This window comes from Cucurbita pepo, chromosome 2 (genome assembly GCF_057944985.1).
Source record: "Cucurbita pepo subsp. pepo isolate OVF chromosome 2, ASM5794498v1, whole genome shotgun sequence".
Lineage (NCBI taxonomy): Eukaryota > Viridiplantae > Streptophyta > Magnoliopsida > Cucurbitales > Cucurbitaceae > Cucurbita > Cucurbita pepo.
The window spans coordinates 2,008,577-2,035,077 of NC_141799.1; the positions used below are offsets into that span (position 1 = coordinate 2,008,577).

General features: G+C 35.5%; 4 protein-coding genes and 1 pseudogene across 12 annotated transcripts; all 5 read right to left on the minus strand.

The window, feature by feature from the left end:
* Nucleotides 1–873: 873 nt before the first annotated feature.
* Nucleotides 874–3,319, minus strand: LOC111788266 (14-3-3-like protein A). Its single transcript, XM_023668575.2, has 4 exons — nucleotides 2,834–3,319; nucleotides 2,010–2,132; nucleotides 1,345–1,461; nucleotides 874–1,234 (listed from the first exon to the last, which is right to left on the minus strand). Exons 1-4 carry the CDS (start codon nucleotides 3,317–3,319, stop codon nucleotides 1,184–1,186), a joined length of 777 nt encoding a protein of 258 aa, XP_023524343.1. The 3' UTR covers nucleotides 874–1,183.
* On the minus strand, nucleotides 3,223–9,667 carry LOC111788238 (F-box protein FBW2). 9 transcript variants are annotated; one of them, XM_023668528.2, is made up of 5 exons: nucleotides 9,581–9,667; nucleotides 8,335–8,386; nucleotides 7,586–7,665; nucleotides 5,837–6,151; nucleotides 4,822–5,639 (listed from the first exon to the last, which is right to left on the minus strand). In XM_023668528.2, exons 2-5 carry the CDS (start codon nucleotides 8,338–8,340, stop codon nucleotides 4,988–4,990), a joined length of 1,053 nt encoding a protein of 350 aa, XP_023524296.2. In that variant the 5' UTR covers nucleotides 8,341–8,386; nucleotides 9,581–9,667; the 3' UTR covers nucleotides 4,822–4,987. The 9 variants fall into 9 exon arrangements, with proteins under 9 accessions (XP_086977550.1, XP_086977551.1, XP_023524296.2 ...); XM_087121424.1 differs by lacking the exons at nucleotides 7,586–7,665; nucleotides 8,335–8,386; nucleotides 9,581–9,667 and adding exons at nucleotides 3,223–4,265; nucleotides 4,787–4,813 and having other exon boundaries at nucleotides 4,985–5,639; nucleotides 5,837–6,154; XM_087121425.1 differs by lacking the exons at nucleotides 7,586–7,665; nucleotides 8,335–8,386; nucleotides 9,581–9,667 and adding an exon at nucleotides 3,223–4,567 and having other exon boundaries at nucleotides 4,985–5,639; nucleotides 5,837–6,154.
* LOC147793366 (uncharacterized) lies at nucleotides 8,380–10,351 on the minus strand (annotated as a pseudogene).
* A 1,451-nt stretch (nucleotides 10,352–11,802) lies between these two features.
* LOC111788240 (protein EXORDIUM-like 1) lies at nucleotides 11,803–12,964 on the minus strand. The gene has a single exon (XM_023668531.2). The coding sequence runs from the start codon at nucleotides 12,947–12,949 to the stop codon at nucleotides 11,963–11,965; it is 987 nt and encodes a 328-aa protein (XP_023524299.2). The 5' UTR covers nucleotides 12,950–12,964; the 3' UTR covers nucleotides 11,803–11,962.
* Nucleotides 12,965–15,466: 2,502 nt separating this feature from the next.
* On the minus strand, nucleotides 15,467–17,869 carry LOC111788270 (uncharacterized). Its single transcript, XM_087121164.1, has 6 exons — nucleotides 17,430–17,869; nucleotides 17,225–17,348; nucleotides 17,046–17,145; nucleotides 16,683–16,722; nucleotides 16,369–16,585; nucleotides 15,467–15,681 (listed from the first exon to the last, which is right to left on the minus strand). Exons 1-6 carry the CDS (start codon nucleotides 17,613–17,615, stop codon nucleotides 15,611–15,613), a joined length of 738 nt encoding a protein of 245 aa, XP_086977290.1. The 5' UTR covers nucleotides 17,616–17,869; the 3' UTR covers nucleotides 15,467–15,610.
* Nucleotides 17,870–26,501: the final 8,632 nt, after the last annotated feature.

Consider the following 26,501-nt stretch of genomic DNA (forward strand, 5'->3'; position numbering starts at 1 on the left):
CTTAGGGTAGGGAGAAGTTATTTCATATTTGTGCTTTTTTGGATAGAAAATATTTTATGTCATTAAATTTTCAAATGATAAATTTTGACATATTTGACAACCTTTAAAATTGAAAAAACTGGCATGGCATGTAAAGGGGAAAAATAAGAGGAAGCAAAAACGGTTTACTGGTTGGTCCGGTTTCTTCAGCTTTATCAAAATTAGAAAAAGGAGAAGAGCGGTTAAGGAGGCTTTTATTTGTGTTTGTTTAGATCTATAAAGCTGGTTTTTGCCGTTTCCTAATGCCCCTTCTCGTGAACTTAAAATTATGAACTTAAATTATTTTCCTATAACACCCAATGATTTCTTCAATGTTCGTTCAAGTATACCTGAAAGGCTTCAAAAAATAGCTGGGCAAATATATATATATATATATATATATATATATATATATATATATATATATATATATATATATATATTGTATTGAAATCACGATAAAATTCCAAAGAATAAAAGTAATATAATATGACAAAATTTTGGTACACATACCTGTGACAGCAGACACCGCCACCAACAGGTTTATTATTGATAGCTCCATGAAGCCGAAGGCAGGCAGGCAGGCCTGCAGAAACTGAAAACTAAAGCAGAAGGATGCTAGCCACTGCTTGGCATTGGAATTGGAATTGGAATTGGAATTGGAAGTTCTTTAAGCTTACAACTCACCAATCAACACAAGATCTTACAACTACATGTGACGCTTTCAATACGCATCAACATCAGGACCACCCACTAATATGACAGATATATCAAAGAAACTTATCATCTCTACATGGACAACAAATTATTCTTATTGATTGGTGATGAAAATAGCCACAATCATGAACACCAGGATTCAAATCAGACGGCATATGGAGTTCATATAAATACTTGACAAGGGTAAAGTTTAAGATCAAATTACATGGAACTTATATAGAACTCTGAGAAAAATAGCCAATTCAGATATATGGAATTGATGGGTAAAAAGGGAGGATGAAAGAAAAAAGACAAACGAGGACGTTTTTCCAGAGTGTGGTGATGATAACAAGGCTAAGAAATACCTAGATAATTATAGAAAAGCCAAATTTCCAAACAAGCACTTCTCCAGAATAAAACATGTAAAGGAGAAGTTGAATCCTGCACGTGCAAATCAATATGCTCTCTATTATTCGTCGTCGCGCTTGGGAGCTGCTTCTTTAATCTCATCTCCATCATCCTGAAAAGATTTATACATAAGCAAATTTAAAGTGCCAAGCCCAGGACTTAGAACACGGGTGCAGATAGTCGATAAAGATTTAGCGTATGAAATATGACCATATAGTTTACCTGCATGTCTGAAGTCCATAGGGTGAGGTTGTCACGAAGAAGTTGCATGATCAAAGTGCTGTCCTTGTATGATTCCTCGCCCAGTGTATCCAATTCAGCAATTGCTTCATCAAAAGCCTATAGAAGTGCAATGGTAAGTGATTTGGAATGATTTATAGACTACTTCTAGTGACATTTCGGACTGTTGAACAGTAAATATACAGTTCTAGGAAGGGAATACAAGTTAAAAGTAGTTCAATTTCTTTTCATGAGAAAATATAGGTCATTTCATGATATTCAAAATCCAAAATATTTCAACCTGTTCAGATATGGACAGTTAGGATGGTTAGTATCGATTCATTTTGCCTTGGTTTTATAGTTGAATTCAGACAGTTATATTGATTCTCATGGCATGGTCGGTTCAGTTTGTAACAAAACGATAAATATTTACCTAAAATTGGGTGTGACACTATTGAAAGGGGGGTTGGTTCCTTTCAACATCAGCCAAAATCTGTACCAAATTGACCCACTTACAGTGCTACACCCAATTTTCGGTAAATGTTGAAAGAGAAGCAAAAAAATGGCTCATTCAATCAGGGGAATAAGAAAATTCAGCTTTGTATATGACAAATCACTAGCTTCAGGACAAGAAACAAAGGCACACAATATATTCGAGTTCGGGTAACCTGTTTGGCGAGGCTGCAAGCTCGATCAGGGGAATTCAGGATCTCGTAATAGAACACTGAAAAGTTCAAAGCCAGCCCAAGTCGTATGGGGTGAGTAGGAGCAAGTTCAGAATTTGCGATATCCTGTAGACGTAAGAGACACAAGCCAATTAGAACAATAATTGGTTTAATTTTATCACGATCGTTATTGACTACTCGAACCTCAATGAAAGGCAACTCACTGCAAAACTGGAAGAATCCATAGAGAAACTGCTTACGATTTAGATTGTTCGATAACTCTTAATAAAAATTGTGATTCAATAAGTTGTATGCATATTGAAACCACTTCCCCAGATCAACTCGTGAATTCAAGAGCGAGGAAATCAAATTTCTTAGAGAAAAAATAAGCAATCAAAAGAGAATCGGCTAAAGGAAAATTGGGGAAAGATTGTACAAGTGTACTTTCACGAATTTGATTCTTCGAAAAGCCGACATCCATTTCGAAACAGTTAGAAGACAAGCATAAACTATATTTTCTCTTTGACGCAGGAAATTTGATCAAGCACGTAAAGATCTACATGCCAAGGAATATTCAACTGAGAGAAAAAACACGGATGAGAGCCAATCGAGTGGCAATGATATGCAGGAAATATGATAAGCCGATTTGAAATCTTGACTAAACAGTAGAATATCAGATAATTAAAACTAGGAGACGAGATGGAAGATCATACGTCATTCGAATAACACTTGGAAAGAACGAGAGAATAAGTACGAGATATCTCAAGAGCCCTAACCAACCAAATGATTTCGATATGTGCATCATCAAAACAGGGACGGAATCAAACCTGAGCAGATTTATAAGCAGTGAGGGTACTTTCAGCAGCCTCCTTCCGTTCGGCTCCGGTCTTGAATTCAGCCAGGTATCTATGATAATCACCCTTCATTTTGAGATAAAACACCTTGGAATCTCCAGAAGCAGCTGAGGAAATAAGGCGGGAGTCAAGAAGCTTGAGGATCCCATCACAGATGTTAGAGAGCTCGCTCTCGATCTTAGATCTGTATTCTCTGATCACGGAAACATGATCATCGTTCCCTCGGCTCTCCTCCTTCTGCTCGATGGAAGAAATGATCCTCCAGGAAGCTCTACGAGCTCCAATAACATTCTTGTAAGCAACAGAGAGAAGGTTCCGCTCCTCAACGGTAAGCTCCTCGTTTTCTATGGCGGCCGAGACCTTCTCCATAAACTCAACCATCTCCTCGTAGCGCTCGGCCTGCTCGGCGAGCTTGGCCATGTAAACATACTTCTCACGAGGGGAAGAGGCGACCGCCATTACAGAAACGAGGAGGAACGCTTAGATCTGAAGAATCTGAGAGAGCAGGATTCGAAGTAGAGGGAGAAGAAACCGAAGGAGCTGGAGAATTTGGGGGTTCGATAGTTTTTCTTTTCCTTCTTTCTGTGTTCTTTCTTTTCTTTTTCTCTCCGCGCGCGCGAGAGAGAGAGAGAGAGAGAGAGAGAGGAGCGATAATTGCGTTGAGGACGAAGACCAGAGTAGAGAGAGAGATTAAATCTGAGCCGTTGGATTGAGATGGATGGTTCAGAGACGATGTTCAAAACTGTGCGTTTTCTGTTTCGACAGCTTTTCTATTTATTTATTTATTTTTATATTTAGAAATCTTCGGATTGACAGCCTGACATGTACTAAACAGCTGGCACGCACGGGTTCTTCTTCCTTTCCTTTTCCTTCTTCTTATTTTGGGCCTTAGATGGGCTAAAATGTTGTCATTTATTCAGGCTATTGGGCCAATATCGGCCCACTTACTCGGCCCATTTTCAGTAAGTGTATAATTTACGGTCTTGGTAAAAGTAAATTTATCTCTTTTGAATTGGTAAAAATGGATGAAAATTCAAAATCTCGAAATTAAATATAAAATTGGCATAAAATGCTAAAAATGAAGATTGGAGAAGAGCAGGGAAATCTCAAGTTGAACACGTGCAAACTCCACTACCGAGGGACCGCTCTCACGTGTCATCATGTGACTCCCTTTAATTCATTATTATAATTCCCTAATCCTACCAAAAACAAATCCACAAACTTACAAACACACACATCCACATTTATTCATTGTTTTATAATTATATATATATTGTAAATAAATTTGATGGTACAATTATTCTACTAGGTAATCTTCAATGCCATAGTTCACATCTCATCTCATTCACGCTCGGGTGCTATTTGTGTGTAGGGTGTGTACCCAGTGTATTCCCGAACTACATGCATACATTCGTAAGTAACTTAGTACAATCAGGCAAATTCCATTGAAAAACGTGCGTAACTACATCAAAAACCTCTATTCCTTACCCAAACGGTTTGAACCGATTTAATGGTCAGATAGGAACAAATACTTCTATGTTTGATGGGGGAGGGCGGGCAAGCTATGGCAGACTCACAAGCTTAGAACTCATCAAAACTTACACATTGAACTAAAATACCTTAAATCTTCAATGCCATAGTTCACATGTCATCTCATTCACGCTCGGGTGCTGCTTGTGTGTAGGGTGTACTCAATGTATTCCCGAACTACATGCATACATTCGTAAGTAACTTAGTACAACCTGACAAGTTTTATTGAAAAACGTGTGCAACTACATCAAAAACCTCTATTCCTTAAGCAAATGGATTGAATCCTCTATTCCTTAAGCAAATGGATTGAATCCTCTATTCCTTAAGCAAATGGTTTGAACCGATTCAATGGTCAGACAGGAACAAATACTAATACGTTTGATGGGGCGGGCGGGTATACATCCGTAAGTAACTTAGTGCAACCTGACAAGTTTCATTGAAAAACGTGTGCAACTACATCTTAAATTTTGTATTAGAGAATTTACAAATCCACTAAGTCCCAAAAGCATCGAGTTGATACCAAGTAGGAAGCTAAGAAACAAAACACAGAGAGAGCAACAATTTCACAAACACAAAAAAAACAACATCACTTACTAGTTAAGGGGAGGGAGGCCAACCAAAGCCTCCACCAACTTCATCTATTCCTTCATAGAATCTCAACTCGAGTCCTTCTAGCCTGTCTTCGTCGTCCCATGGATCGTCGTAACTCTCGGCATCGTCGTCGAAGTAATCTGCAGAGAAGTCCCAAGCCAAGTCGTCAGAGATGTATGAGTAGTCTGAGCATTCATCCCATTCGTTTCGCTCGTAGTAGTCTCTAACCAGAGGCCCCAACACTCTTAGTTTTGGGAACTTCTCAGCCACAAACTTGTCTTCCAGCCTTACATCCCAACAGCCTCTCAAATCGAGGAATTCGAGATTGGGGCAGCTCGACAGTATCGTCATCACGCTTTTAGTGCTAAGAGGGTGATAGGCCATTTCAAGGTGCTCCAGTTTTGGCATTGTGGCTGCAATGGCGTACGCTTCATCGTCCAGCAACGGCATACCTGCTGTATGCAACGGGTGCAAGTTTCGACAGATTCCAACCAAAGCTTTGCAATTCTTTCCTATAGACTCTAAACTACTGGCACTGATTTTATCACAATAGCTTAGATCCAAAAAAGTAACTGCAGAAAGCCTTCCTGCAATCTGTTCTACTAGAGCATCGCTTATATTGCTCCTTGGCAGCCGCAATGTCTGGAGAGAGCCAGCACTTGAAAAACCAATACAAAACAAAACACCAACATCACAAAATACTCCATTTAACACCAACAAATCCAGTTAGCACCAACCATAGCAATCTTGTTCAAAGCCAGTATATGTTCATTTTAAAAGAAAGGCAGTAAAAATCAATGTCACCGACATCCAGAAAAATAAGTTTCAGGGAAGAGGGGAATGTTTATATCTTACTGATCAGCGATGAAGGAGAAAATGTTGCTGTTATGGAGGCCAGTAACGCAGAGCTTGCGAAGCGAACCGCCACTTCGATTGACAAGCATTTGAAGCATTCGATCGACATTGTCGGGCTGGCATCGGCTACTCCATTCTTCAATGTCAATCTCTTGCCAGCAGTAAGGTCCAAGCACTGCTTTAGCCCATGATTTGCAGACTCTGGGGATAACGGTAAGTATCTCTTGCAGTGGGAGTTTACTGAAAATTAGCCCCAGAGCGTCCGGTATTAGCTCATCCCAGTGCCTGAAATCGCTTCCCTCTGTCATCTCTAGTCTGCTTGAAAAGATAAGACATGAAAAGTCAATTACACAGTTCATCGCTGCCTGAAGATAGAAAAACACTCCTTTTGTCAAACATTTGGAGAAGTTGCACACTCAAAACCGACTCATAAAACATCAAACAAACATCTCAAGAACTTAAGAAATCGCCGTGGAGAAGAAGGCACAGTTTGAGATCCAAATTACACAGAAATCCCCCAACACATTCATTCACCACAGGAGAGCATAAATTTCCAAGCCTAAAATCAAATCTAAACCATAAACCAACGAAAATATGTGAAGACAAGGGCAAGCATACATACAGATCAATAAGTTCCAAACTAAAAATACTGATAAAAAGGCAAATATTTAGAAGTAAAATACAAAGCATCACAAATGAAGAGAAAAGACATACAAAAAAACGAAGTTGTTAGTGGAAGAAAACCCAGAAGTTAGTTAGATGACCTCAGGCAAAACAGAGAAATAGATGACTAAACCACTCAGCAAATGTGAAGCTCCATGGAATGAGAGACAAAATGGACAGAAGAACACAAAACCCATGTAGCTAAGTGGGTGATGTTAAATTTGTAAAAGGAAAAACTACTCTTTTCCTCCTATTGAAATCGATTGAGGGAAGGAACGAAGATGCAAAACCAAAAAGGAAAAGGAAGCTCACCGGTTCATTCAGCAGAGAGAAGAACAAAACAAAGCAAAAGCAAGAGAGGGAAGAGAAAGGGGAGATTGAGAGAGAGAGAGAGAGAGAGAGAGAGCTATCTACCCACCTAACAAGAGCTTGAATGCAGGCAAGGAAGCAGCAGAGAAACAAAAATTTCAAAAAAGTGAAAACCCAATGAGTGTAAGAGAGAAAGAGACGCAATGTTATGAAATGAGGTTAAAAAAAAAAGATGCTCAAACGGGATAAGTGTGTGTGTGTGTGTGTTTGCATAGATGTGAGGAAGACGCAAGACTAGCGTAGAATGACACAACTGTTATTTTAGTTTTTTCATTTCCTTTTCATTCGATCAGAGATGTTAGTAAGAATTGTAATAATAACAACAAATAAGCAAACGTGATGTTTGAAATTTACTGGCACGGCATCGGTATCAGAAAACAAAAACAAAAACTTTACTTTCCTTTTCCTTCTGAGAATTTTTTATTACTGAGGTGACTGAGGCAGTAAATACCTTCTCCGAGAGAGAGGAGGAGGAGGAGAAAGCAACGGAGGATGAAGTTTCAAGTTACAAGTTCCAACTAATGGCACCTACAGGTGTCGGTGTCAAGGATTGGGGAAGGAGGAGGTGGAACGGGAAAAGGCAGTAAAACGTGAAAATTAATGCCAGAGCTCTTCTTTTCAACGCTGGGTAATTTGAAAGTTCAAATCTTCCGGGTTACCCTATTGACTTAATTCAACCAAAACTTGGGGAAAAGGAAAGCAAGAAGGAAACAGTACCCTTTTTTTCCTTTCCTCTTTACCAACACTTGACTCCAAAATTGGTCCTCGTTTCTGTTCCAATGACGCGTAATCCTGCCCTGTAAATAATCATTTAAAAAAAAAAAACACAAAAAAGAAGTCATTTACCAAAAAGCTAAGATATAAGTGGAAGGGAATTTATTGAGATATCAATTATTGAATGAGCCAAGTGCAGAAGAAGATAAAGTTTGGGAGAAAAAGAAATGGGTAAAAAGGTAACCATATGAAAATGGAGTCTATGACAAAAGGCATAAATAGTGAAATTTTGCTTCAAATATTGAAACTTGGTACAAAATTTCAGGTACCCAAATCAACAAATTTAGTCCAATGGTCGATGTTATTGCCTCTGTTATTAATCACAGCCCCCACAGCCTTATCACCATTCATCAACCTCACCCACACCCCATTCTTCTCTGCCTTTTATTTCCCTCTGAAGCAGTGTTATAAACCCTCCGTTTGGTTTTCTTCTCTCTACTTTAATTAGAAAGAAAGAAGGAGAGGAAGCAGACAAGGCAGGTCCTTTTTATTCCATTATTTTCCTGAGCCAAGCGACGTGACACTTTATACGACGCCTATAAAATAATATAACTCGACTCGTGAATCCATGGATCCCTTCCTCTCCTTGATTGGGCCTAATTCTGAAACAAAGCCCACCAAAGAAGCAAAACAGGGGAGGGAAAAGTGCTTTTTTTCTTAACCAAAGTCCGTAATAAGAAGCAAATTCATACATTCATCAGAGAAGATTCCCTTACAGATTAGCCGAGCTCTTCCATCCAGTTCCTGCAAAGGAAGAAAAAGTGAAGGTAATTTCAGTAAACGAATCTTCTTGTGTAAAATGAGTGTGTCGTTAACCAATCATGACAAGCACTTAGATGCTGTATCTTAAATCCTATATGGAGATGTCATGGACATGCAACGTCAAAAGGAAAGAGACAAGAGGAGATTGGCTATGAATGATGTTTGGCAACCCAAATTCCAAATGTCATTTCATCATCATCAACAGTTCTCTTCTATCTATACCTTTAGCGTTAACACTTTTCTACAAGCAAAGAGCCAATTCTATACTCTACCCACTTCCTAGAATAGAAAATGGGGTAGCATGAGAAGGGAAAATAACAAGATTATGGGTCTTCAGATATTGTTTAAGATATCTCTACGAAACAAGCCTGCAAACACATAAATAGCGGGGTAGATCTCGAGTTAGTAACAATTCGATTCTAACTAATGAGAAACAGAGTTGAACTAACTCACTAGACTAATTAGAACCACAATAGTAATTTAACATAGTACGAGAGGAACCGTTAATTCGCACAATCGGTCAACGCGCTTGGTTGAAAAGCCAACAGCACGAAACTACCGTATGTTGGATTATACGACTGAATGTTTCTAAATCAAAATTCGGGCTAAAAACGACATATGTGCCCATCACTTGATTGCCGACCAAGCGACCCACGAGTAGGGGCCTTTTGGCCCCCAAACTCATTACTACAAGAAAGTTCAAAGGATTCCTGAAGTGTTTAGAGACATATAATCCCATCTACAGAACATGATTACATAGAAATCTAGAATTTGAAGCAGAACAAATGTTCAATCCCATTCCCATGAAAACAAAGCCAATACCAGTCTCTTTACTCTCAGGCCAGTAAAGATTTACTAGTTATAAACATAAACATTATTCTTTATGAAGAGCAACAATGAATAACTTGCAAGCCAGAGCATTGAGCTTGTATTTGATCTAATGAAATAGAACTCATTGACTATCCAGCCTTTAGAAACAACATAAAAAAATTCAGCAAAAACTTCACAAAACAAACATTGTGTATCCTAAGGAATATATGAAGAGCACAAATTTGCAACAAATGTAAACATTTAACTGATACTATAAAGACCATTTGATGAGCCATCCAAAGAGAAAGTGCTGCATAATGGGAACTATATCCTGACTGTGAATGGAGTTGGGTTTCAGATACTTACGGTCTATCAACTAAAACGAACGCCAGGAAATGGTAGTCATCGAGACCTCAAACACCATGGGAACCCGCAGGCTCCAAGCAATAAACCACCTGCAATTTCCTCATTAACACAGCCGGGTAATCCTCCTCCTCGATTACCCCCAATTTTGCCAAGCAATACAACCAGGCCAAGAAGTTCGTCTCGTGGCCAGTACCACAATCGATTCGGCTCGAATTCCCGAAGCTGTCGGTGAAATAGGGCACAATTTCTATGGCAGCTGACTGGAGATTCTCGGGGAGAAATCGAAACATAAAAGAATCGCTGTTTCCCACCATCCGCGCATGCCATGTTCGATACGAGAGGTTTCCATCTGCGCCGGTGGTATTTCGTCGACCCATTGAATCAGAGTGTCAAGAATCGAAACGATGGAATTAACATTGTCGGATTGGAAACAAGGATCGGAAATTTTCCGGCATCGAGCGGATTCGGAAAGAGCGACAATGAAACCTAGGAAATTTCTTCCGGAATCGGAATCGTGGAAGTGGCTATATCGTCGGGAGAGTGGATTCTTTTGGAGGGGGATTGTAAATGGTAATGGGGAGGAACGACGGAGACTCTTTGGGGCTGAGGAACCGGAGAGAGAATTATGGATTGACTCGAACGATTGTTGGCCGGAATGCTAGCCACCGGAGTAGGACGATGGGTTGGCGGCCGGAAAATGGGCGAAGGATTTAGGATTTCTGTAGATTTGAAGTCATGGAATCCATTATTTCGACGAAATTCCAGAGAATTTTATTACAAAGGATGAAAACTAGAGTTTCAGGCGACTGAGGACGCTGGAGAATTCAATTCTCCGCCTTGTCCTTGAACACGCTCTGGCGGGAGCGGGAAGCCTGGACGTGTAATTAGTTATAATTTTTTTTGGTACAATTAACTCCCTAATTTTTTTAATACATGACATATTTAAATTTTTTAAAATTAACTAATTTATCATTCGTAAATTTAATATATTTTAAATTTTAGTTTTGCATCGAATAAAACAATAAATTTTAAAAATTTATGTTTTAAAAATATCCAATAATTTACTATCCACAAAATAAAAAAAATTTAAAAATTTTAACATCAAATTTAAAAATAAGCCTATATAAATTTAAAAGTTTGTTTTAATTTTTTTTTTTTACCTATTTTCTTATAAATATGACTCCTGTAATATAAATAAATAATAAATATATATATATATATATATATAAAGATATTAAATAATTATAATTTTATATTTTAGGTTTTAAAAATATTTATGTCTTTGTTTTTTTTTTTTTCTATTGTTATATCTAGAGGTGTACATGGTCCGGGTTGGGTCGGGTTGGAAGATTTTTTTGGACCCAACCCAAAAGTTCGGGTTGGTTGAATTGGTAACCCAACCCAACCCGAAAGTTTTCACAACCCAACCCAACCCTCTATTTTCGGGTTGGGTCCGGGTTGGGTTACCAAATTTTTCTTTTAAATTTTATTTATCCACAATTTATAATTATTTCGATATAATCTTAGATAAAATATATTAAAATTTCAAATACAAACACGAATCAATCTATAATTATTAACAAAAAAAAAAAAAACAATCAGCAAAAATTGTAACATATTAACATAGTTCAACATTATCATAAAACTATAAATAATTAAATATCGATATTTCTTGAAAATTATAATTATTCGGATACAATCTTAACTAAAATATATTTAAAATTTACATATAAACACAAATTAATTTATAATTATTGACAAAAAAAAAATTAGTGAGACCTCGGTACCACTGTCAAACCCATTATTATATAAAAATTCTTAATATATTTTATATATTTTAGTTTGGCTCGGATCAACTCGAAGGTTTTGCCCATGAACCTGAAACCGAACCGATTCAGTTCGGGTTCAGAAAAAATAAACCCAACCCTAGCCGAAATGCTAATCCAACCCAATCCAACCCTTATAGTTCGGGTTGGATTGGTCCGGGTTGTCGGGTTATCGGGTTGAATGTACACCCCTAGTTATATCTCTCTAATAAATTCTCTTTTCTTTCTAAAAGTTAATTTTTATCTAAAATTTTAACCTTAATATTTCTATTTCGATTAATTTAGTTTAAACTAATTTCATATTAATTAGAAATAATTGATTTTAAATTAAAAATATATTAAATCACCAAACATGGGACTTAAAAATCAAAAGCAATATTTTCCATTCACACAAAATAATCAGAAAAATAAAAATACATATTTATTATAACCTTCTTTAAATTTGTGAATTATATTTATAAAAAGAAAAATAAAGTATAAATAAATAAATCATTTCAATCCGTACAACATGAATACGACGCCGTTTAGTCTCTTCGCATGAGACCGTTCCAAGTTCTCAAACCAGAGTAGAACAAACGGAAGTGATCGGATCAACCAACGCCGGAAGCAGAAACTTCCGTCCATTGCCACCGACCGCATTATAACTCCCTCCGCTGCCAGCATCCACCAGAACCTCCCCGGGATAACCCGGAAAAGCACCTTTACCGAATATTCCGGTGCAGGCCGACGCCGCCTCCAACGGAGCTTCCTTCGGCCCCTGATAAAACCCATCCCCAAACGGATTCGTCGCAGTTCCGGCGAGAAGTCCGGCCAAGTTTATTATAACACCGTCCATTCCCACATCCTTATTCGGCGACACCAACGGCGGATTCTGTGGACCGTACACCGGACGATGAAACGGCCAGGCACATTGCCCCGGACATTGAGTCGCCGAATTCCCCACCCAAATATACCCAAACTTATACCGCTTCCCCTGAATCGGAGCTCCGGCGGAAACCCCATGTGACCCACATTTGTTAAAACAGAATCCATCGACGGCGACATCCGCAGCCGTTAAAACCACATTGATTGCATATTTCCGCCGACCCTTCGCTGCCAGAGCAAGAACATGACGCTTCGTTAGCGATTTCCCAAGGGAATATTTCCGGTCATGAATCTGAGAACCCAAGGAGATAGAAAAACGGGAGGATTTCTTTAAACTCCGAGCAAGATTATAGTATTTGTTAATGGCGGTCCACCAAGTGGAAACAGAGGGCTGCCGGGAAATCGCCGATTTGGAAGCAGAGAGGGAGGCGATAAAATCGCCGACGATGGCTTTTTGGGAGGGACTGAAATTGCCGTACCATATGAGATTGATGGTTATATTGCCGGAGAGAAGACGTCCGCCGTGGTATTCAAAGGGAAAGGAGTCGAGATCAAGTGGATGGTCTAAGAAAGCAAGGTTCCTGGCGGCGGCGGTGGTGGTGGCGGTGGCGGCGGCGGCGGAGAGAGAGTGAATTGAAGAAGAGAAGAAGAGGAGGAGGAGGAGAGAAATGGAAGCCATAGTGAAAAATTTGTGCGTGGAGACGAAGAAAATGGGGAAAAGGGTATTTATTGTCTGCGGGAGAGGAGGATGACGCGTAATAGTGCGGCGCATGATGGATTTTTAGTACTCTGTTTTAAAGTCAAAAATCCAAATTAATTTTATTTGCATTATTTATTATTTTGTTAACAAAACATTGTGCTATAGTCATGGTTTTTATGTTTTTTTTTTGTTTTTTTTTCAATTAAATTAAATTTTATAAGATTATCCACGTCCTAAAATTTTAGTCGAGCTACTACGAAGCCAATAATTCGTATTATTTTATCTCCGACCGCTCAACTTGACAAGAAATTGAAGCAACTAGATATTAAAAACGTCTTTCTCCATGGTGGTATACGTCCTCACGTATAAATGCAACGACCTTGCCAAATGAAGTTGGTAAGCTTTTTACGTCTTTTTATGGGTTAAGCAAGCACCTCGAACATGATTTGAATGTTTTACGTCTCATCTTTAAATTTAAACTTTATTTCTTTTCGTGTTCTTTTTTATTTTCGTATCTACTCTGGTACGTGGATGATATCTTTGATACATTATTTTTATCTTATTTAATTTTAAATAATTGAAAACGGCTAGAATTTATGATTATAGTTGAATAATAAAAATAATAAGAATAGTCAAATATGAAAGAAATAATTAATTATTAAATGGTTATAGGTGAAATAATGACAGAAAAAAAAGTGGTAGATGCAACAATGCTGGTGACCTGTGAACCGTTTGATATTTAAGGTTTATAAGATTTTAATTATTAATGTAACATGTATATAGATAAGTATAATTTTTTTAAATAATTTAATAAAAACAACCCGACAACTCAATTCAACTGAACCCAAAAATATAGTGTTAGGTTGGGTTGTGAATTCTATTCAGATGGTTCGGATCATGAACCCGAACTTTTTTATTAGTCAAAAAGATTTCTTCAACTCAACTCAATATAACTCGTGTGTACCCCTGCAGCAAATTGTAAAGATAAACGTGACGACAATGGAGATGACGATTAATATGAACACGAACCTCTATTTTATGCTAATTTTTTATACTTTTGTTTTTTTACTTCAAATTGCATAAGATCAAAGGAATTTGCATGGCGCTTGCAAACAGTGGAATAAAGTTTTTGGATAATTAGGCCGGATCTGGCGGCGGAAGACAAGGCGGTGCTATCGCCGGAGTTAGTGGAGGTGACCAAATAAAGAGGGATGTAGCAAGCTGGTGGCCACATAGTGAGCTTGATTGCCCTTCTCCGCCGAAATTGGAATGGAGATTTGATAGCAATGTGAAAAGAAGGAAGATCGATAGTGTGACGGGCGGTGTGTACAAGGCCCGGGAACGAATTCACCGCCGTATGGCTGACCGGTGATTACTAGCGATTCCGGCTTCATGCAGGCGATTTGCAACCTACAATCCGAACTGAGGACGGATTTTTGGAGTTAACTCACCATCGCGGGATCACGACCCTTTGTCCCGGCCATTGTAGCACGTGTGTCGCCTAGGGCATAAGGGGCATGATGACTTGACGTCATCCTCACCTTCCTCCAGCTTATCACTGGCAGTCTGCTCAGGGTTCCAACCTCAACGGTTGGCAACTAAACACGAGTGTTGCGCTCGTTGCGGGACTTAACCCAACACCTTACGACATTATTTAAAGTATAAAAAAAAAAAAAAAATCATTTATATGAGATCCCACGTCTGTTGTAGAAGTGAATAAAACATCTCCCTAGTAGACGCATTTTAAAACCGTGAGACTTATAACGAATATGCAACGAGCTAAAGTGGATACTACTTGCTAGCAGTGAACTTGCCCTATTACAAATGATATTAGAGTCAGACACCGAGTGGTGTTCTAGCGAGGACGCTGAGCAACCCTGAGACTAATGACAATACGTAATGAGCCAAAACGGACAATATCTATTAGCAACGAGCTACAACTAATACAAATAGTATCAGAGCTAGACGCTAGGCAGTGTGTCAGCGAGGACACTGGGCCTCCAAGGGGGTGGATTGTGAGATCTCAGATTCACTGAGACCTGAATTGTTACAATTTAATATTTAGAAACCTAAACACAATCAGGGTCTGCGAGGTGTAGAAACTTCACCCTAATAAATACATTTTAAAATTATGAGTCTGATAACGATGGACTTGAGTTATTACAATGTAATATTTAGAAACTTAAACACGGTCAGGGCACACAACAGAGAATATATTTCCAATCTAGAGACCGTGATTTTAAGGGTCGTAAAAGGTGTAATTTATTTGATGGCCCGAAGTATCAACATAGGCCTTAAAGCCGAAGTTCCAAGTCCCAACATGGACCTCTACAATTTCTCTCGAAAGTGTCGATAATAGGTCAGAAGTTCGAATATTTTCATTATAAATATTGTAAAAAAAAAAAAAACATCTTGGATACCTCGATAACAAATAAAAATACAAAAAAGATGGAATGTCTCTAAAAATTGACCTTGAGCCTCAGCCAGAGATAAAAATGGGTGAAAAAAAGATCTCAAATTGATCAAGTTGTCAACTTTTTACAGTTTTACTATCTCCACCTTTTCATTTTTTACTTTCTATTTTCATGAGAAATGGAACCAATAATTTCGGTTCGATTTTTGACATTCTTATTCTCTGTGTCAAGTGGTCGGACTTTCTCCAGCTCCAGCTTCAGCTCCAGTTTGCTGACATGTCTGAGATGTCTGAGAATCTGAAATTAATATATATATTTTTATATATTAATGTTCAAAACTTTATGCGAATAAATAATAATGTTTTATTTTAATTTAGACGTTACGAAAGTGGTCCATTTTCAAACGCAGCTGGACACAGCTACCCAAAATGGAAATTAAGAAATAAAATAAAATAAAAAAAATAAAAAACCATTAATAACATATGATACATTTAAGTTATTACCTTATTTTTTATGAATATAATTAAAATTTTAAATATTTATTAAATTAGGGACTAAATTGAAAATTTGAAAGAATAATGAGGGGTAAAAGGGGTATGTATTTGGTGGTAACATTATTCCTAATGAGGGTATATGAGCAAAATTGGAAAATTAGAGGGGAGAAAACGAAAAAGGAAAGAAATTAAGGGGGCAGTTGAAAAATAAAAAAGTTGGGGTTTTAGAATAAAAGGGGGTTGAAAAGTGACATGGAAATGCAGGTGAGTTCAGTAGCTGTCTGTCATCAATTTGCTCTCAACCATTTCATTGGCCCCAACACACAGCTCATTCACATGGCTCTACCCTTACCTTACCCACATGGCCCCCACTTTTAACCCTCTCGTAACAAAATGTAACAAAATGACGTGACGGTAACTAAGACGTTTACTTATTTTTAACTCAATTTCTTATTGAAATTTATAATTTAACCTAATTTATGATACGTACCTGCAGGAGAAAAGCGGTGCGGTACGAGAGGAGCTGGAGGGTAGTTGAAGGAGGGTTCGAATTGAGCTGGGGGAAGCGTCGGGTAGTACATGTAAGACGGAGGAAGACGATGTTGATGAGATAGTGAAGGAATGGGAAATGTTCGAGAATAGCCGTAGAAATATGGGGATTGCTGATAGAATTGTGGTTGTTGGAGTTGTGGATTGTATACCGCTTGCTATAATTCAAAGTGTTCGAGTTAGTTTGTGTGACACCTATCAACAGTTTGAGTAAATGCCACAATGAAAAAAAAAACAAGACAAGACGAAACTCACTTGCTGGTGGTAGTTATAATCAGAATTGTAAGTCGGGTATCTGTAAAATAAAAAAAAATAAAAAATAAAAAATAAAAAACTCGTCTTAGAGTATAAAACTGCAGGTCACGATATACCCGTCTTCTTGAATAATCTCTCGTAAATTTATAACTTGAAAAAAAAAAATGTCGAATAAGTCAAGAAGCTATCGTTTTAGCTGTTTTGTTGTTGGTAAGTTGATTATTGTTTTGACTCATTATGACCACGTGACAGGATAATCCACTAAAACCAACAACCTAACTTTCTCCAAACAAAAGTTCTAAACTTTTTTACCTCTCATTCCGACGCGCAAAATAAAAACTTTAAAGTTAAAACAAAACTAACCCGTATGGTGAATACACAACCGGAGGTGGCGGAGGAAGCGGCGGGAGGTTCAACTGCAACGGCGAAGCCGATTGCACATTTACGCCACTCTGAAGTCGTCCTACACACACACACAAAAAAAAAAACATAACGAGAAACTCTAAGACATAAAAAAAAAAAGAGGGAATTGAATTAGAAACCTCGTGGAGGCGAAGGACGAGGGCGTCCCAATGCAGCAATATTACAATTAGCTCGTCGCCCGTCAATGATCGGGTTAGGATTCAAACAAGCCCTTTTAGCCGACTCGGGGTCACGAAACGTAACCTAAAGAATCGAATCAAAACGTCGTTAGAAGCGGAAAACATTGCGAAAGAACAAAAAAAAGAACAAGGGAGAGTAACTCACAAAGCCATAGCCTTTGGATTTAGAGGTAATTTTATCAGTAATTATAACAGCTTCAAGAATGTCACCAAATTCCTCAAAATAACGTCTCATTTCCTCGGTGGGAGTCTCCCAAGCAAGGCCACCCACAAAGACCTTAGTGAAAGTGGTGTCTCCAAATTGCGACCGGTAATGTGGGTAAGCCGCCATGCCCTCCCCGAAAACGACGTCGTACACGAGCTTCTCTTCTTCTGCATCAAATATCACAGCCGGTGAACCACACGGTTTAAGCCGTTGGTGGTTATAATTTGATAGATTGTTTGCAGAGGAGAGAGAGAAAATCTCCGACAGCTGCAAACTCTAATTTGCTGGATGGGGAGGTGGAAGAAGTGGGTTGGTGGGTGATGGAATCGGAAATGACAGGTGAGTGAGAGAAGTGCTTCTCTGTATTTCTCTGTATTTGCATTAAAATGCACTCTCCAACTCTCCAATCAAAATAATTATTATTTAATTTCATCATAGTTGAGGGACTGTTTCTGCAATTTTTATTTATTTTATTTATTTATTTTTTAATGAGAGCTGATCTGGCGCTTTACTTTGGACAGCTGATTACTTCAGTTTAATAAATGAGTACACTTTCAATAATTAATATGTCCACACAATTACTTCACTAATTTATTATTTTTTTAAATTAATAAAAATATTTTCTACTAAAAAAATTTAATAATATCCTTATATTTTAATTATTTTAAAAATATCTTTAACATTTTAAAAATTATAAAATTAAAATTTTTTTAACCGTCACAGATACTCTCCATTAATTTTTAATATTATTTTTTTAAGTGTTTTAAAAAAAAAATAAAATATTAATTAAATATTTGAGGAAAGGGAAATGAATGGAGGAGCATTAAAAGAGGGTCAACCAAAGATGGAGGCACGACCAAGTTTAAGTAGGGGTTGACCAACCAAAGTCTTTTATTTATTTATTATTATTATTATTTGGTGTGGAAAATGGATGGTTTATATTTTAAAATTTTATTAGACATAACATTTAAATTTAATAATTAATATTTTAATTAATTTGTAAAAAAATTGCTTTCTTTTTTTAAACTCTTCTAAATTTTAATTATATTTTAAATTAAAATATTAACCATTTTATTTTAATTATTTTAATTGGGTTAAAATTAAAATTTATAGCCACCACATGCTCTACTCAATGAAAGGGTAGAATGGGGAATTTAAAAGCTGCAAAATTTCAGAATACAGCGCAGTGGAGGCTGCAAAATCCCTTACCCCTATCCCTTCCCTTCCTTGCCCTCTCCCACTTTTGGCATTAATTCTCGCCCTAAACTCGGGTCGGGATTGTATTCTCCGTCGTCTTCCTATCCCTACAAGACTTTCAATTCGTGTCCCGTCTCGATCGGTTTAATGCTCTCAGGTTGTGGTCAGGGATACCTTATACGTCTCCATCTATGATATTAAATTGAATTAAAAATATATATTCTAATTTCTTACCTGTCTCGTATTCAACCCCACGTGACGTTTACTTTTTTACCCTATAAATATTACCGTATGTTGTAGTAATTTTCGTAATGTTGGTTGATATTATAATGATTATTGAAAGGTTAAGAACATGCAGCCATGTTGTGATTTTTTTTTCTTTTAAAATCTCATATTTATTTATGAAATCATTACATCTTTTATAGAAAGATATGATTTTCTCATAAAGTTGCCTTTTTCTATATATATATTTTTTGAAAATACCTAACTCATTTATTATATTCCTTCCCTATAAATAATAATTTTTTTTAAAATTTTTTAAAAAGAAAACAATTACTAGTTTTGGTAAGCGGGTGAGTATTCTAATCTCGAGCCGTTTGATTTGACATTGATAGAAACGGTTATCTGTGGTCTTTTTACGAACAACCGTTGTAATGTCGCTGTTAAGAAATGTTAATTTTTAACTAGGGCGATTAAACTTTGGAAGACCCCTCATCGGTTGGAGAGTGGAACGAAATATTCATTATAAAGGTGTGGAAACCTCTCTCTAACAAATGTGTTTTAAAACCCTGACGACGATGCATAACAGATCAAAACAGATAATATCTACTAGTAGTGGGCTTGGGTTAATACGTTTAAACCTATAAATTATTTGAATTTTTTATTTCACAAAAAAAAAAAAAAGAGTTTTTTTGTTTTGCCAAATAAGCCCTTGATTTATGAAATTTGAATGGTTTTGTCAAAGGGCATTTTAGTCTTTTTATCACATTTTAATTAATATTCGGATAAATTGTTAAATAAAGAAAGTCGGTAAACAGGTAATCCATACGTCTAGTTCTGGGCTCAGGCCCACTTTATAGCCCATTAACGATGGAGACCAACCTATTGGGCTTTTCACCAAATCCGTGGGCCTTGTTTGGGCTCAGGCCCAATTGAGTAAAATCGTACGTGTGAATCTCTGACACGGTCAAATGTCGGCGGTAATTTCAGTGTTGAAGATTATAATAATGTCGGAAGAATAATGTTTTTGAATTTGAGGACATTCTTAAAATTCCTTTTTGCCCATTCTCTGCCATTATCATATTTTCTAAGCCCCCCATAATTTCACTTATTTATGAAACCCCCCCACATCCCCATATCTCCCTATTTATTGTCTACTTCAAACTTTAGCAAGTATTTGCAATTATAACCTTACATTTTATGTTACATTGCAATTTGTACCCACTAGTCATCTTCCACTTAAAAATCGACCCTCAAAATATTTGAAAATTTCACAAACGTTCCCCTCTCTAACGTGCGTGGGATCTCACAATCTACTCTTTTTGGGGGTCCAATGTCCTCACTGATACATCGTTCAATGTTTAGCAGCCCAAGTCTACCGCTAGCAAATATTGTCGATTTTTAATATAAAAATCGACCCTCAAAATATTTGAAAATTTCACAAACGTTTCCCTCTCCAACTGATGTGGGATCTCACAATCCACTCTTTTTGGGGGTCCAGTGTCCTCACTGACACACCGTTCAATGTTTAGCAGCCAAAGTCTACCGCTAACAAATATTGTCCGTTTTGGCCCGTTAGTCTCACGGTTTTTAAATGCATATGTTAGGGAGAGGTGTTAGTGAGGACGCTGGGCCCTGAAAGGGGTGGATTGTGATGTCCCACATTGATTGGAGAGGAGAACAAAACAACCTTTATAAGGGTGTGGAAACCTTCCCTTAGCAGACGCGTTTTACAGTCTCGAGAGGAAGCCCAAAAAAGACAATATCAGCTAGCGGTGGATTTGGGACGTTGCAAGACATTACAAGATATGGGATATCCACGTGAATATAAGACATATATTTTCACTTAAATGGAGGGTTTGGCTTTGGTTAATGGTAACGTGACCATAAATATAGTTTGTTGAAACATTTAATGATTTTATAGCCATAACTCACAACCCTCTCCCTCAAGTTTGTCTTATCATAAATGGACCGATGTGGGACATTTTTAACCCCTCATTCACGCCTCTAATTTCACCCTCATTTTTTTTAAATTAAACTATAAATTTATTTTAAATTTAATAATTTTGTTTGATTAAATTGACATTTTTTTATAAATAAATTAATTTATTACACATTTATTGGAAGATTCAATTAAATATTTTAATTTTAAAAATAAAAAATCAATTTTTATAATTTTTATTTTATTTTGTAACTGCAAAATCCAATAAATTTATTTTAAATTTAATAATTTTGTGTGATTAAATTGACATTTTTTTATAAATAAATTAATTTATTAGACATTTATTGGAAGATTCAATTAAATATTTTAATTTTAAAAATAAAAAATCAATTTTATAATTTTTATTTTATTTTGTAATTGAAAAATCCAAACCCCTACATTTATAGGAAAAAGATATAATAATAGGACTTGGTCCATTCCATGTGTTATTGCAATCAATAAAAAAAAAAGTAAAGAAGCATGGAGTTTAGTATGACATGACATCTTCATTTTATTCAATTTTTAAAATTTCGGATACAAGAGATAAAAATGGTAAATTTCACCGTAAAAAATGAAAAGATTTACCCGTGCATATCCTTTATCGATCAATCGAGAAACTCATATCAAGACGAACGAGTTGCGAGGCTGTTGAGGTACAAACGACAAAGGGTAAAATTGTCCATTACAAACATTTTACTTGTGTTAGGCTGTTTGAGGCACAAAGGGTAAAGGGTAAAATTGTCCATTATAAACATTTTACTTGTGTTAGGCTGTTTGAGGCACAAAGGGTAAAGGGTAAAATTGTCCATTATAAACATTTTACTTGTGTTGGTGTTGTGTGGAACGGGACGATCCTATTAAGGTTAAATATTTAGCTACGAACTCGTATCTTCCTTTTATTATCGTATTTTTTAAAACGAGTTACTGGGTAATAAGCTTAAAGGTTTTCTTATTGATGATACCAGTGATATCGACCGTGACCCTGATAAGAGCTTTTCATAATGATGAATTTGTTGTGGTCGTGATGCTCGTATTTTACGTTTAACGTCTTTCTTCCGTTATTATTATCGAAAACAATTGTGAAAATTGCATTTGGTCAACCCGAACATACTTCAACTAATTAAATCATACGCCGTCGATTTAGATGAATCCAACTCGAACTTTATTAAAGATCATTCATTCTCACATGGAGAAAGCTTTTAGCCAATAAAACCCTAACATGTTGGGTTTTGGAGGGCTCACACTCCTAATAATACACTACAATCTAATCATGGTGTTGTAAAGAGCATTGATTGGTAGACTTTTCGTTGGCTCTTAACGGTGTGACGTTGCCCTTCATTTTCATACAATGAATTGACACGTATTCTTGATTAGAGGTAGAGATGTTCACGAAACGTGGCGGAAATAGGGAAGTCTTCTCGGTCTTCGTCCCCACATTCTTATGAAATACATCGTTTCTAAAAACTCAAATTTTAATATTACAACGGACACGCATATATCTAAGTGAGCAGGGCTCGATAGGGCAAGATGGAGATTTGGGCAAGAACGGGAATATAGAATATAATCTCCGTCCCTAACCTCATTTAATTAACGGGGGAAAAATCTCTCCCTACTCATTTCCACATTCTCAGGCATTCTCTACTTTGTTCTAGGGCAGGTCCTCACGGTTTAATCAAACCTCCCACATTCCCCATGTATCAACACCGAGACTACTACTCGGGGCAGATCCTCACGGTTTAATCAAACCTCCCACATTCCCCATGTATCAGCACCGAGACTACTACTCAGGGAAGGTCCTCACGGGTTAATCAAACCTCCCACATTCCCCATGTATCAACACCGAGACTACTACTCGGGGCAGATCCTCACAGTTTAATCAAACCTCCCACATTCCCCATGTATCAACACCGAGACTACTACTCGGTGAGAGTGGCCTTAAACCTTATCTCACCTAGCAAATTGGAGTACTCCCTTTCCCATCCCATCCCCATCAATTCCCATTTTTATATAATAATTAATTCTCATATATAATATTTATTTATATATTATTTATTTTTATTTTCTTTATTTGGTGTGCATTTCAATAAATCCTCACCCTATTCTTTTAAAAATTGGTTACCCTTTCCATTCAAATAAACCCACTTTATTCCCCTCATTATTGTTTCTACTTTTTTTACCTTCCAAAAATTTCCTTTTTCTTACCCATCATAATTTACTTTAAAGAAAGTAAAAAAAAAAAAAAAAAAAAAAAAAAAAAAAAAAAAAATTAATATCAAACGAGGATAAATCGACCAACTCAAAAATAGAGTTACAATCTAACCTAAGAACATTTTACGTATATAACTTATGTTAGTAATGTATTTTGCATTTTGTAAATTTTACTGGATGGTAAATTTTATTAAAGTTGCTCGAGTCACCCATTTATTTCTTTACCATTAATTTTAAAATAATTTTTATTTATTAATGCAAATAATTGTTCGTATAATTCTATTATTTAAAATAATTTATTAAATCATGATAAAAAAAAAAACAAGTTGCACTAAGAAGATAAGGCCATAGAAAATACATTTTATTTTTATTTTTATTTTTCTACACAATCAAACGAAAAACATTAAATAAAATTCAGTATATGTCCCATTCTCAGCTACAATTGTCAATGTGATTCCTTATCAAAAAATTATTTTTATATAAAAAAAAAATACTAATTTTATATATTAATTTTTTTTAAAAATAATATAATAGTTTATTTCTTAAATCCCAATTTTTATACCTCCACCATGACCATGAACTCCTAAAACGACGACGTTTTATAATATAAACATTTATTTTGCGGGTGAGAAAATAAATAAATAAATAAAATCCATTTATTTATTTTGACTTATACGGTGTCGTTTTATGCAGGCACATGGAGTCTAACAAAACGGACAATGGAAACAGTGCTTCCAAGTCAACAAAAAATCAACATCACACATGCTTTCCTTAATTAAACAATCACTATATTCAAAAATTTCTCTTTTAATTTCATATTTAAAATTATAATAAAGTACTAACATTTAATCACTTTAATTACTAATTAACCCATTAAATTTTGCTAAAAATATTACGACATATATTAATGTTTCAAATTCTCGATCGAAATTTATTTTAATTCTGTCCCTGAAATTTTAAAATATTTAGAAAATTCAAAAATTAAAATATAAATCATCATTTAATAATTTTATGAGAATAGAAATTGAAATGACTTATCGACATGGGAGAAGGCGTCGACATCTATAACTCTATTACTCACATAGCTATAGTTAATATACAGTGAATCAAGTCAAAACTATTGATAAGCTTAATAATCATTTGAATAATTTTGGGCCCACAGATTTCGAGAAAATATAGAATAATAATAATAATATAAATTTAAAAAATATTTGTGTGGAAAAAAACAATACTCAAGGTTTCATGAGATTTGGAATAAATTAATATTTTTTTTATAAAAGAATTAGTTAAGTGGGAAGTAATCACGAGTTTAAATAGTTAATTAATCACTAAGCATATTAAAGTGGTTTTAGACAATGATGTCGTGTGCTTAAAACTGTCTAAAACAACATGATCAAAGTGAATGATTTATGTCTCATATATATATATATATATATATATATATATATATATGAGATTTAAAATTTGAATCATTAAAAAATTATTAGTTAAATGATTAAATTCTCGCTGTTTTACGCACCCGCTTAATATAAAATATTATATTATTTTTAATCACAATTATAAACAGAGAAATATTATATGCTGGGAATTCGATCCTTGATTCCGGTAAAAATAAATGAAAATTTTTCACTCGAAATCCGATCCCCGCGAGAATCTCCACCTTGGTCCATGCAAAAAAATAAATAAATAAATAAAATGAGTGGCAGGAATAAATATAAGAATTCTCTATTTTTGCTCGGTCACGTGGACATCTCTTATTCTCGTATTAGACGAATTAATCTACTTAATAGTTGACATAGTTCAATCATTATATTATTTTATCCGTTCAACAATACATAAACATACAAACTCGAACCCTAAACGTTATTTTATCGGTTGAATTAGGTAGAGTTGACTTAGAAAGTCAACCTAATTGGATACAAAATTAAAAAAATTCAATAAATGGAAGGGTCATAAAAAAAAAAGCACTTTTTGAAAGCATAGAACATAAAAAAAAGTAAAAGTAATTGTTCGAAAAACACTTCCCCATATGGTAACTAGTAAAAATTACAGAATCCGATCCCCGCGTTTCGTCCACCCACACACTGCCAGCTCACTCTCATTCCATAATTCAACCCCTTCCACGCCAGTGCTCTTCCAGGACCACCTCAGCAGACCTGCCACATCATCCCACCGACATATCCCATACGCGTCCACTGGTCCCTACTCCCTTTCTACGTCACCCTCTTTAAAAATTATGTCCTTGTACATTTTATTGAATTATAATTTTTTTTTAATAATTTAGCTAAAATAAAAAATAAATAAATCCTCCTAAAACAATACATTTTGTTTAAAAGTCTGAAATTCCAAACTAATCACCAAAATTAATGAACTAATTACCTATTTTACATTATATTAATTAATTAATTAAAATTGACTTCCCACTAACAACTTCCCATTTTTTCACACCCTTTCATTTTAATATATATTTTTAAAATTTTATATTAATTAAATCTCTAATAAATATTTTAAACTTTTAATTCATTGCTTAATTAGTATAACATTTATATACAAATCAATAAATAAATAATCAATTTTATTTAGTCTATAATTTATTTTATATATTTTTTAATTTTAATAAATTTAAAAGTTAACCAATAAATTTATAATTTAATTTAAATAAATAATTGAAATGAAATTAATTTGAAATTTAGAGAGATAATTATTGCGTATAATTAGGGTGCAATTTAAGTGGAAGTGGTAGCAGAGCTAGGTTTGCCATTAATAGCCGCGCGCCTCTATCACAAAAATCCACGCTAGATCCTTTTCCCTGTGTTTAAAATCTACCGCCAATTTTAATTTTTATTTTCCTAATTTATACATTTATATACAAATAAATAATCATTGAAAATTCATAATTAATTATTATTATTTATTTAGTATGTTATTTCATAATACTATAACGAGTGCTACGAGCCTGAAATATGCTTCAACGAGCGTATATAAGCTCAATTTCAATCGAAAAAAAGACTAAAAATGGAATTGAAAGAAACCCCATGTCACCATTTCATTCAATCTGTGGCCGTCCAACAAATGCTCGTTCTGTCTTCTATCAGATCATCACTATGAGATCGAAAACACTCGCATCGTTGAAATTATTTGAAACCCTTTTATTTTATTAGAATTATTTGATTGAAATTATTTATTTTAAAACAATAAAGAAAAAATTAAATTTAGTAGTCTCCAAAAAACCATGGAAGTGGCGCTATCTCATGCTTATCCTTAAATAATTTATTTATTTATATAAAACAAATATATGGTGGGCGTATGAGATAATGGATTTTTGGTACGTGTCTTGTCAATTAAATTGACATCGTCGTCAAATTCAAAATAAGAGGTAAATAATTGTTCTTAATTGGTAATTTTTT